General features: G+C 41.5%; 1 protein-coding gene across 1 annotated transcript in view; it reads left to right on the forward strand.

Moving 5' to 3' along the window:
- Positions 1-12,848, forward strand: part of pappa2 (pappalysin 2) — an 84,213-nt gene that overhangs the window by 37,382 nt on the left and 33,983 nt on the right. The window contains exons 12-18 of the mRNA XM_080034504.1: positions 565-693; positions 786-871; positions 6,743-6,939; positions 8,591-8,704; positions 11,013-11,148; positions 11,700-11,874; positions 12,708-12,773. Of these exons, the coding sequence (XP_079890630.1) occupies positions 565-693; positions 786-871; positions 6,743-6,939; positions 8,591-8,704; positions 11,013-11,148; positions 11,700-11,874; positions 12,708-12,773 (903 nt within the window). The remainder of the gene's footprint in view (positions 1-564; positions 694-785; positions 872-6,742; positions 6,940-8,590; positions 8,705-11,012; positions 11,149-11,699; positions 11,875-12,707; positions 12,774-12,848) is intronic.

The following is a 12,848-nucleotide window of genomic DNA, read 5'->3' on the forward strand; positions in this document are numbered from 1 at the left end:
AATCCTCTCCCTTTTTCTGCACCTTTCTGAAAACCTTTGTTCAAAAACCCCAGTCTCATTTTACCCCCTTAATGACATCATTAGGGGAGAAGCCACGCCCCCACCATAACTAACCTCATTTAGCAATACCGCCACCGAATTTAACAGGCAGCTAGATTTTAACTGGCTGTTAGATTCAGGGCCAATCAGAGCATTTTGGGAAAGGCAGGGCTTTAAAAAGACAGGCGCTAAAACGGAGCGTTTCAGACAGAGGCTTAAAAGGGGAAATACAGAAATGGCACTGTGACAATACTGTATAAAGGTTTTTTTTGGACACTTACACCATACCCAAATTACCATTTTGAACATATAAATGAACATCATATGTGACCTTTAAATGACCCATTGTTATAGATCATCAAGCCTGAAGAGATAATATGATCGGTTTGTACCACAGAGCAGCAGAAACCTTCCTATGGAGGAAGATAAGAAACTTTGAACCTCTATGAAATCACTTTATTATGCCCGAAAAATTGCAATTTTAAGCAATCGTGAAACCATTTTTTCTCTTCTCTCCGTCTTTAGCTCTGTAAGGCAGGGCGTCAAGTACCAGTACAGGATCCGGGTGGAGGCAGACGTTCTCCTCAGCGACCCCTCTCTACCCCTGCTCTACACTCACGGCCAGCCATACTGTGGAGACGGCGTCATCCTGGGGTCTGTGCATTGAATTCAGTTCATACATTTAAATAACTGATGGCTAAATAGGACTGTGATGATGTTGACAGTTGTCTCTCTCTTTGGTATAGGTCGGAAGAGTGCGACGACAATAATCTGTTGGATGGCGACGGCTGCTCCAAGAAATGCCGCAAAGAGATGGGCTTCAACTGTAATGGTGAGTGAGTGCAAAAAAAGAAAAAACGTGTCTCTGGATGGTCTTGGGCTCGAATACACAGTACAGTTTAAAATTGAAAAGCATATCAAGCAGCCAAAACAATGTCAACGTTTTATAAACTTTAAGCGTGAAAGAGCAGAGAGTAAATGACCAGACGTCTTTTATTTGTGCACGCAGCAGTATTAAGAAAAACACTGACATGATTCTACAAACCATTGACGTAGCATCGCCGCAACATAAGGGAAAACAGATGAGCCGAAGGGTAACAAGTCCATTTTTTGGTTTGCTTAGTCACAAGTTGTGTTAAGAAAATCGGAAGCATCCCGACATTTAGCCTGGCAGAGAAAGTTTTCAGCAGTAAAGTGTACTGTTCAGTCTCAAAACATACAGTATGTCAGGCATTTTCTCTTTTTTAAATATGTTTTGGCTCTGATAAGATTTTGGGCAAACGACACAGGCTTTGACATATACAGAAGATGGATGGAGTTCATGGATGGATTTGTATCAAGGTTGTGGTTTTTGAATGGGACACTTGCAAAAAAATCTGCAGTTTTGGACATTGTTGCCATTTTTCATTGTATTGTATATGCTTTATCCAGAGTGAGTAATGTGTTTTTTTTTATTATCAAATCACATCTGCAACAGTCAGCCAGCCCTCCCCAGTGAGAGAGATCATAACCGGCTATAAAGCATTTGCTTCTGACAGTTGTTGTACAATGACCCAATAGTTAAGTGATTGGAGGCCACCTTGTAGCTCTGACCGCCAGACTCAAATCTTGCTGGGAGATGCGGGGGGGGGGGGGGTCCATTATTTCTCGTCCATTCCTGGCAACATTGTTTTTGACCCAACAGGAAGCTCAGAAATAGGAAAGAACAACTGTGGTTAGGGGGTTTAGGCCAGGTTAACGTGTGGTGCGGTTGAGGCAAGAATGCACGATTTGTTCTTAGAATCAACAATACAAAGATTTATGGTACTGCGAGAAACATTTTGAAACGGTTCATTTGTGGCCAAGTGAGTCATGTGGCTGCAAGAAAATAACAAGGTAGGTGTTCAGGATTTACTTACTGAAAAAGTTCTCACCTGTTAAAGGTTCACTATGCAGTTTCAGGGGAGGGGCATCCTTTTACATTTGCAGAGCCTGCAGTTAGTTTACAGAAAATATTTCCTTTACACGGAGTTCCTTGTAATGAATAATTCTATCATCATAAAACAAAACAAACGGTTTTTAGGCACCTGGAACCATAAGACTATACCTATCTTCCCCTGTTGTTCTCCTTTTCCTTCTAAGAAATAGGGGCGCGAAATATTGCTGACCCTACAGTTACACTCTCTCCTGTCCACCCATGTTATTGTCATTGTCTTGTATGTTTCTTGGTGGAGTGTGAACTGGAATATAATTTCGTTGCTCGGTAACGGCGCAATGACAAATAAATCTGATTCTGATTCTGATTCTATGTTAACAAAACTGTGGGCCCCTTATGTGAAACAGCAGCAGGGAAACAGTAACTTCAGAAGGTACTTTTTTCAACTTAAAGATCTACTATTGGCGCTTTTCCACCGCATGGTATCAGCTCGACTCGACTCGACTCAACTCGCATTTTTGGCTTTTCCACCGCAATTTCATGGTACCTGGTATCACGTAGCGGCTGCTTTTTTGGTATCGCCTCGCTCTAGGTTCCAAGCGAGCTGAGCCGATGCTAAAAGGTGACGTCGGCAGACGGCCGGCCACTGATTGGCCAGAGACTATTGTCTGGCCAATCAGTGGCCAGAGACTACCGGCTTCATTCTGTTGTTTATTCTCCCCAACTCTCCGGGACTTTTGAGTGTATTTACGCCGCGTGCAGCCTTCTCTGGCTCTCTTTCATTTGATTTGCATCACAGATCTGAATTTATTTTCCATATATTCGCTAAGCTCACCCAGTGTTGGTTGTTGGGGAAGTTACTTATCATACGAGAGGAGACATGTAGGGCAGCTAGCAGCTAGGCTAATAGTAGCCAGCTGGGACAGACATGATAGCGAGCGATTACATTACAAGCCTCGGACTGAACTGACACGGCTTGCATTTGAAAACACGTATCCTGAAACAAGCACTAAACAGTCAACTTTATCATGCCCGTGTTTACGTGCATAGGGATGTACGTGACGCATCCCTACAGCTGACTGTGTGGCAGAGTCACACATCGGGACAACAACCATCCCTTTTAATGGCCCGTAGCAATATTCTTCTACTTCTTTTAGCAAACAGATACAAGGGGGGTATTTCTTACACATTTTTCATCCGTGTTTTTGGCGGTTGGTTCAGTTAATAGTGCAACAACTGCTCGCAATTTCTGCTCTGCTACTTTGCTCCGGAGTAGGCTTTCAGCCCCTTACGACGACCCCGCCCACGTTCAGCAGGTACTATTTGCGGTGGAAAACGACCCGTGCTGCTACCAAACCAAGTTGAGTCGAGTCGAGTTGAGTCGAGTCGAGCTACATTTGCGGTGGAAAAGCGCCATATGTAACTTTTGGTGTTTCAGAGTGAATATTTTCTAAGATATATTCTCATATCTGAATAAACAAACTTACCTCACAGGAAAATTGGATCCCTGTAATACCGTTTGGAGTGAGAAAGCTACTTAAAAAGATACTGTTTCACTGTTGTTTACAGCACAGGGACCACCGTTTTGTTTACTTTCGGTTTCAGGTGCCTTAAAATGATTTTGATTTATGATGGTATAATTATTCAATACTTATATTAATTACATTAGCTCTGTTAAGAATACAAATATGTTTTGTAAACTAAATACCAATGTAAACAAATTCACCTTCCTTGAAACTGCAGAGTGCACATTTAAAACAGTTTTCCAGGGATCCAATTTTCCTGTGACTAAAGTTTGTCTATTCAGTTATGAGAACTAACGAAATGTTCACTTCTCCGACACACCCAAAGTTACATAGTGCACTTTTCAGTTTTTGTTGATTTTAGAAGCAACTTTTGAAAAAGACGTAGTGTTTTTACGACACACGCACGTACCAGCGGTGCATGCATTTGTTTGGTAAGCCCATGAAAGAGAGACCGCAGGATGCATCACGATAAAGTAATGTATTTATACATTATTATTAGTCTTGACTATACGTATGACTAAAAATCGTAATATGACGATGGAGAAGCAAAGTCAACTTTGGTTTAGTACGGTTGGGGAAACATGGAATGTTCCGGTCTGCCCACCGTAAATAGTTTTGTCCGGGTTGGCGTGGATTCAGACCCGAGCAAAGGCACCAATAATTACTAAATAAAAATAGCATTCTTTTCATTTATAGTCTTGTTTTGCTGCTACAGGTCGTTTCTCAGAGGGAAAATGAGAAGGTTTCAGAAACATTTATAAGTTCCTCGCATGAGATTTAAAGTCTTTGCAAAGTATCAAAAACAGATATGATTTTCATGAGAATTCCATATAAAGTTTTGCAGACGTGATTCTGCTCAGTTAACCCTGGGCCAGGTGGCTGGAAAATCAGTAGGGCAAACCAAAATACATGCAGCAAAACATGCAGCAAAAGACAAACAAAGAAGCCACAGAGAAGCCCCCATCGTTTGTGATTTCCACCACAGCACAACAATACTTTGTGTCTGGACCCGCGCCCAGTCTGAAGCACGCAGACAGGCCACAACAGAAGCTCTCAAACACAACATGGAAGGGAGTTTACCCAAAAGCCCATCCATTGTAAGCTGAAGGTTAGAGCCTCTGTCACCATGTGTTTTTTTGACCTCAATATTAGGTAAACACATTCAAAAAACACTATGTAGTAGACTAAAGCCAGAAGGAGAGAGCATGTCCCTCATGCACGATCTCATTATGTCACATTGTCAAAGATTAGCATGTTTACTCATGTTTAATTGCTAACGTACACTTAAACGTTCACTGACACACACTGACTACTTTGTTGTGTTGTGACGCCTCCCCCTCATAGCCCCATACTCATCGCAGCCCTGTCAAAGCCTGTCACGTACCCATGTGTCTCTATGTGCCTCCAAATGTCTCTGTTTCTCATTGAAAGACTTGGGCCGGATGAGAAAGCAAGGCATTAGCAACAGTGACACGAGAAGTCAACTCTACTGTTGTGGTATGCGGTGTTCCTCCGCAAGCTTAAAAAATGTATCCTCTGTATTAACGGCATGTTGGCCCAAAATGTCCTCCTCATTTCCAGCTCCCAGAAGCTGAATAAGTATATGGCTTTTTGATAATATCCAAACTTTTTGGTGATTTTTTTGTTTTTAAGATTTTTTTGTTTTTCAGGCCACGTACTGTTTCCACTAGCAGCTGGACGGTACTCATTCATGTGTGGTGCTTGTTACGAGAGCTTGTTACGGGGATAACATTTCCATCATCCAGTCAATTTATTTGTCATTGGAAAACAAGCTAGAGGCCTATCTCCCCCCCCCCCACCTCCATTTCTACCACCAGGGCTAAGCCATGCCGTGACTCAAGCTATTACATCTCGTTTTACAATAAAACACATCATGACTAGAAAGGAAAACCATTTGGCAAAAACAGGTTTTTACAAATTGCAATACTTAAAACCAATTATTCAGTTGTACTTCTTAGTCATAGAGGGAATATTTGTTTTAGTTTTCTTGCCATATTTGCTTGACCCAGTTAACTTCGACCATGCCGATTCTTCTCTTGCCGTTGCTCTGTTTTGTGTATTGATACAATTAACAATAGTTCTGCAGTGAACACATTAAACTACGTTCAGAGTCATCTTGTCACGAGGTAGAGTTTTTTTTGTTATATAGATTCCACCGATTTTTATATTTTTTATATTTAAACTGCCTGATTAAATAAAGATTAAATTGCACAATGTGATTACAGCATGCCGACCTGAAATAAAAAACAGATGGTCTTATTAGTTCAATCAGCGATTGTCAAGTAGTCCTATACAGAGACTTGGAATTGAAAAGACTTAATCATTTTCACAGGTGTTGTCAAAGCAGGGGTGTGGTGTTGTCGGTGAGTTCACTCAGTGTTGTGTGTGCCAAATGAACTTGGGATGACAATACACAGTTGAATTGCCTAGGCCTAATTTTCCCCTTTATCAGACATACGTTTCCGTTGGCTAATTAAAGCCAATGGTTTGACCGCCGACACAGCTCTGTGTGTGTCTAACTTCCACAGCTGTCTAGATGTTAATAAAGCCAAACCTCCTAAGTGTCTGATGTTTTCCGCCTTTTTTTTTACAAATAGTTGCTGCATTAGCTGTTGTTCCTCTTATGCGTCCCACTCTGATACACTACTGTTTCACATTATGTTAATACACGTCTGCATGAATATTCATTGTTCATAGCTCTCCGCAACTCGTTACGGGAAGTAAATCGCCTATTATTTCTCCAACCTTAGTTCAAATAACATCAATTAAATCCTGAGTAAAGTCTAAAATACCTCTACACTTTGAAGAAATGCAGGACAGGAGCAATACAGTTTAATATTTTTTTTTAAACCTTTTGAAGGCATCTTTGCACTTTTTACATGGCATGTCTCTAAAGACTCCGACTGAGAATTAACTGTTAATTAAACAAAAATCAAGCTGGAAAAAGAATGTGCAAATTTGATCGTGAAAGTTCACCTCGGAACCTTGGGAAAAGTAATTTCACAAGAAGAAAACATACATATCGGAAGCTTTAATTCTGGAACTGTCTCCATTACAATTGAGCAAACTCCCTCCACAGGACTGCTGGTAAAAAGCGAGGAGGTCGAAATTGATGGAAAATTATTATTTTTGTTAAACTACATTAGCACTTAAATGTCATAAGGGGTAGAAACCAGACTATATATTATTTCATACATTCTCCTTTATCGCTCTCTCTCTCTCTCTCTCCATCTCCACATAGGTGAACCTAGCCAGTGTTATGTTTTCGACGGTGACGGTGTGTGTGAGGAGTTTGAGCGGGGCTCTAGTGTTCAGGACTGTGGTTACTTCACACCCCTGGGCTACACAGACCAGTGGGCATCCAGCGCCACTGCTTCTCATGAGGACCCCAAGCACTGTCCCGCCCATGCTGTCACTGGGGAGCCATCACTCACCAAGGTACGAAGGAGGAACCATAATAGGACAACAATGAAAGACTTCCACGTGACAATAATGATATGGTTCCCACCTCAAGTCTGGGGTCACATTGTTCAAAGGTGGCCGCAATCCTAAACAACTTCAAGTCAACTTCAAGTACATTTTTCTATACATAGCCCAATATCTAACATGACAGTTTACTTTTTTATTTTATTTTTTTATTATTATTATTCTTCCGGACAATTACACGCAATACACAATTTTCTCTTTGTATATTCACACATATTACTTTGTGTTATCGTCCGAAGGGTGACAGGAGAAGCCAAAGGCTTATCAGGTCCCGCCCCCACTGCCATAAGATTCAGATACACAGATACACAGCTACTGATACAGTTAAAAAAAATATATTTTAATTTTTTTTAAGAAGATGCATTCCAATACACAGACAATTTTAGGTCTCCTTATTCATTGACAGTGTACAACAGACATGCTTTCCATTTTCCTCTCTGCCTGTGACAATGCAGATAGTGATATGGCCTTGTCCATTTCTTCTCTGGTAGTCTAAACACATCTGCAAAAGTATTCAAAACAGTCAGGGGGCTTCAAAATAAACCATAGTCCTTGGATACTTGATTCAGATTAGGAAACTACTGTATGGCCCTAATGTCATGGTCCTGACTTGAGACTTAAGTGAACCAGGCATTTGGCTCTAATAAAACTGCATAATGTAAAAATTTAAATCAACACAACCCCTGTAAAATTCAAGGCGTAACTTTTCTGTTTATCTCTCTTAATTGCTCTCTCTATGGGCCGCCAACTGAACTGTAACATGCTGAACTCTGGATTTCATAGTGATTCAAATTCCTTTCTCATAGGAGAATTGACACAGCTGAGCAGCGACTGATAAGCCTGATTATTGAATGTAGGATACAAAGTGAGTTGCATACGAAAGACATGGATCATATTCCAGTTCTGACAAGTCCCATAAAATGTCAGCACTCTTTTTCAGTTCAATAATTTTGAATTAGGTCATTATGTTTTAGAAATGTGCTCGCGTCAACCTTGCTCCTTCACACAGAAGGCCACACACAAATGAAGCGGAAACATAAAAAATGCAGTGAAGTAAGTTCTGTTCAGCTGGGCAGAGAAAATGATTCAAGCCACTTTTATCATGGGGAGGATTGTTGGTGTCAGACACACTGGTTGCACCATCTCAGAAACTGGCAAACCTCCTGGGATTTAACATGCTGCAGTGTTCGGTGTGAGGAGAGGCACAATAAACAAAACAAATCAAAGTGTCAGAAACAAAGTCAGTCCGGCCTGACAAATGATTCGCTTGCCAGAACAATTGTGCTCTTCTCTGGCGCAAAATGGTCTTAACGGAATTTTCTGGTAAATTAGCACAAAATATGTCATTCAAATGATACGTGAACCTTCCATTGTTCCACAATAACGCAGAATATGAGATAAAGCCACACATAGGATCATGATAGAACCGGATGGGACAAACAGTTTTGAACATGAAGTATTTGTGAAATTAAAAAGTCACATGGTTTGCCTTTTAAAAAAAGGAAAATAAGATCTGTTAAGGTTACTATTATGCATTATGAACAAGGTTGGTTTTTATGAATTGTATAATTAACATTGTGTAACGCCCTTGTTCTTTGTGAAGCTCTGTAGGTACCAGCACTTGGTGGTGAGTGAGAAGATGCCCACAGACTCCTGGTACCCTTGCACAGCCCAGGCCTACACAAATAATGACCTTGAACATTCATTTTGGCTGAAGGTACACGTGTGTGTGTGTGTGTGTGTGTGTGTGTGTGTGTGTGTGTGTGTGACTTTAAAGGCCGAGTTGGCGATTCAGGAGAATGCTTGTTGTCAAAATCACTTTTTGTTAAAATCAGTGAATATCTCCTCACAATCACCTCCTGTCCGTACTGTGTGTGAGCTGAAAAGAAACCCGGTGTTAATACACATCCTAGGTTCTGCTAACGGGCATGTTGATAGCTACGTTGGGACCCCTGTGTTTACACGCTAATACAGTATATAGATATGTAGAGGTTAGGGTAAGGCTTAGCAATGGGTATAGTTAGGGTAAGTGTTCAGGAAATGTATGTACGTACGTAAAGACCCCAAAAGTGACCGAAGTGTGTGTGTGTGTGTTTGTGTATACTCTGTATCTTTATTCCAGTCTCCGCTGACTGTGGGTGGCTACTACATCTTCAACAGCTTCAGCACTTTCCAATGCTTTGATAAATGGGGTTGATGGGCCTCTCACACAGGCTGCTCATTCAAACTTCCACACGCACACACACATTCCTTACTTTCTAACAATTGCATGATTCATACAATGCCGTCGGTTACTAAAATTACTCATTTTCCAGGTCAACTGTGAATTATGGGTACCAATCATCTGCAGATTATTATCAAATTATGGCTAACCCCTCTACTTATTCTATATTTACCTTTTTTGTGTTCTATTTCTACCCAACAATTACTCATCATCATAATCATTCAATAATGATCATTACCAGTTTAATAATAGTGGAAGGCCAAATGTTATATAATCAACCCGTTGTTCATTATTAAATACTTAAAAGGTTCATATATTGTTAAAATACTGGCGTCCGAAGAAATAATAATGATTTTGCAATCATACATCGATCATAAAGAGATATCTTAGTCATCACGGATACAGAAATAGAAGTTAAGTTCCTAATAAGAATAGTTGAATAGAAGAATGAAAATTGCATGTCATTGACTAATTGTTTATTTGTGATTCAAAAGAGATGTTTTGAATGACTGACATTTATCTTTATTGTCAAAGCCAGTGTTGACAGAGGATAACAATAGCTCCTGCTGCAGTCAAAATGATTTGCATGCCTAATTGGCACACTCCCCTTCGCAGCGCCAACACTCTCCAGCCAAAAGCGCTTCACATGGATGTCCTGCTTTGTTTACTGCACTGTATTTGGACCTGGCTTTCCATTCCAGACACAGTGCGTCTGGTTCTCATATTTAGTATTTTTCTATTATTTCATCTTTCCACAGCCACAGTTCCCCCACAATCAACTCCGCAGGTCCAGACCAAGCGTAGGCTAGCTGTTGATTTGACTGATAGCTTTACAACCTTGTCTGCCGTGCTCTGAATTACCGAATCCTTTTTAGTCATGAGACGCTGCCTCTTTCCTGCCTCGCGCATACCCGGTAATTTTTGTGTTTTTCGCTCATGATTTCAACTTTATAGTCGAATGACTCATATTTCCATCCCCTGCTTTCTTTTATGGATGCCGTCTTTATCAGGCACATCTCTGCTGCAACCTCTCTGGAAGACTCTTTCACCGTCTGAAAAGGCGTCATGATAACATCCATATCTGCCAGCTCTCCCTGAAAAACCCCCCTTTTCCCTTAAGTGTTCTTTCTGTCTCTGAAAGGCCTCCCTCGCCTCAAGTATGTAGTCTCGCTTCTTTCTGAAAAGCGTTCCTCAGCCATGCTATCATCATCATCTCGGCTAGCTCCCTAAAAGGCGCCCGTCTCAATGAACAGTTCCTACTTTTTTCATTTGGAAGCCCTTTCTCGTTTTCTATAACATTTCTTTAAAGTGATACTCTACCCATAATCTATCTTTTGAGTATGAAACACTCAGTCTGTAGGCTTGACAGGTGGCTGTGAAGTTCCCTCACAGAGAACAGAAGCCAGTCAAGTTGGAATCGCACAGTTACATTGGGGATTCAGTTGTAACACAATAACCTTACATGTCCTGTAGCATACTGTACGAGCATGGCTGGTTAGGACATCATCCACCCCCAAGCTCTCCTGATAACAACCTCCCTCTGACAGAACTATATCTTGCTTGTTTGTTTTTTAATATCGAGTGGATTTATTTAATATTGAGTGGGCAATTGGTGTTGCCCAATTCTTGCACTGCAAGCTGAAAGTGTTATGCCAAAATTAAGAGCTTTTTAAATCACAGTTTAAATCAACTGAGTACTTATTCAGTACTTTTCTTGTCTTTTCATAGCATCAAATTGATCTCTTTTTTATCTATCTTTTCTTTCTGTCTTTGAAATTATTACTTTTAATTGTGGATCCAGGTGGGCTTTGTCCATCCTGGAGTGGCAGCCTCTGTGATGGTGTACCTGGCTTCAGATGGGTTGTGGTCTGGGGAGCAGTGTCGGCGGACAGCCACCATCCTCCTGTCTGATATGACTGGCAAGAACCACTCACTAGGTAAGTCTAATTGTCTTGAAAATAGGGCTGGGTATTGTCAGGGACCTCACGATACGATACCATCACGATACATAGGTCACAATATGATATAAATACATTGTGATATGATCCATATTGCGATATATTGCGATATTTGCCATACTTCACTGAAAATGTAAAAATCAGCGGACAAATTGAGTCAAAACTATATATAACAAAACTTCAACTCAAATTGAAAACCCGGCTGTTTGAGGCAACTAGCCGTACTGTGACATCTACAGGAGTACAGGTTGTAGTTCACAACCCGTTTCAAACTTGAATTGTCTTTTCAAAATATTGATTTTTGAAGCTGATCTTACGATACAGATATTCATGTACCGTATTGCCGCGTCGATTTTTATGGCACAGCCTTAATTGATATGTATGTATTTGATTGTTTTCAAAGCAAGGTCAGATAATGTTGAATGACATAGACATACCCATAGAATGGACAATTAAGCATGAACAAACAGCTAACAAAGCTAGAAGCTGAAATGAATTGATGCCTGAAACCCCTTCTACTTTCTGCCTAGGCGCACATGACCTCTCATGCCATCGGAACCCTCTGGTGGTGAACGTGACCCACGACCTCTCCCAGCCGTTCTTCATCACAACCTCTGTCATCCTCCTCTTCTCCTCTCCCTCTGTGGCAGTGGGAGGTGTGGCCCTGAGGACCTCCTGCCACTTCAGCACCTTCGCCCTGACCGGGTGCGCATCAGAGGGTGGGCTCTCCCACAACTACCTACTTAACACACACACATGCATGCTAACACACAACACACACACACACACACACACACACACACACACACACACACACACACACACACACACACACACACACACACACACACACACACACACACACACACACACACACACACACACACACACACACACACACACACACACACACAGTACAGTTACTTCGTCATACAGTGCTCGTAAAATATGTCCACATCCTGATTTACATATATATGGGGCAGCTGTGGCTAAGCAGGTAGAGTGGTCATCGACCGATCACAGAGTTGGCGGTTTGATCCTCGCCTCCTGCTACATGTCCAATTGTCCCTGGGGCTGCAGGCCATTCACACTGCAGAGGAGTGTTTGAAACAACGTGTGTGAATGGGTCATTAAAGTCCCAGCAGAGGCCGAGAATGGACCAAACACTCACACGCGTACAAGTTGATAAAATGTACCAGAAGGTTCTAGACATGTTTTTAGCATGATTTTAAAGCATGGCCAACAGGGGACCTGAAAAATGGCACCCGTTGGTTTGACCGTCCCCTGTTGGTGAATGTGGCATGATGCTGAGGTCCACTTTTAGATGGGTATGCAAGTGTGAACACACTTTTGGAATATATGCTTCAGTACTCAATGCTAAACCTCACAAAATGACAAGCCTCACTAAAACTAGATGTATTCTTTTTATGTGACTGAATTTACTTAACCCAGAAATAGTGATCTTTCTCTCCTTGCCTCTCATCCCTCTCCTTCTTCCTGTCCTTTCCTTTCCTTTCCTCCCTCCATCCTTGCAATAGCTGTTTGCGGCAGCCGTGTCAGATGGACAGCTGCATCCCTCCGCAGTTAGATCACGCCTCTGTCAGGTAGGCCCTTTGGATCGAAACACTGAGCCATCAGAGAGCTGCAACAACATGCGAAAAGAACTATCTATATATCAG

The sequence above is a fragment of the Ammodytes marinus genome (genome assembly GCF_949987685.1).
Source record: "Ammodytes marinus genome assembly, chromosome: 9".
Lineage (NCBI taxonomy): Eukaryota > Metazoa > Chordata > Actinopteri > Uranoscopiformes > Ammodytidae > Ammodytes > Ammodytes marinus.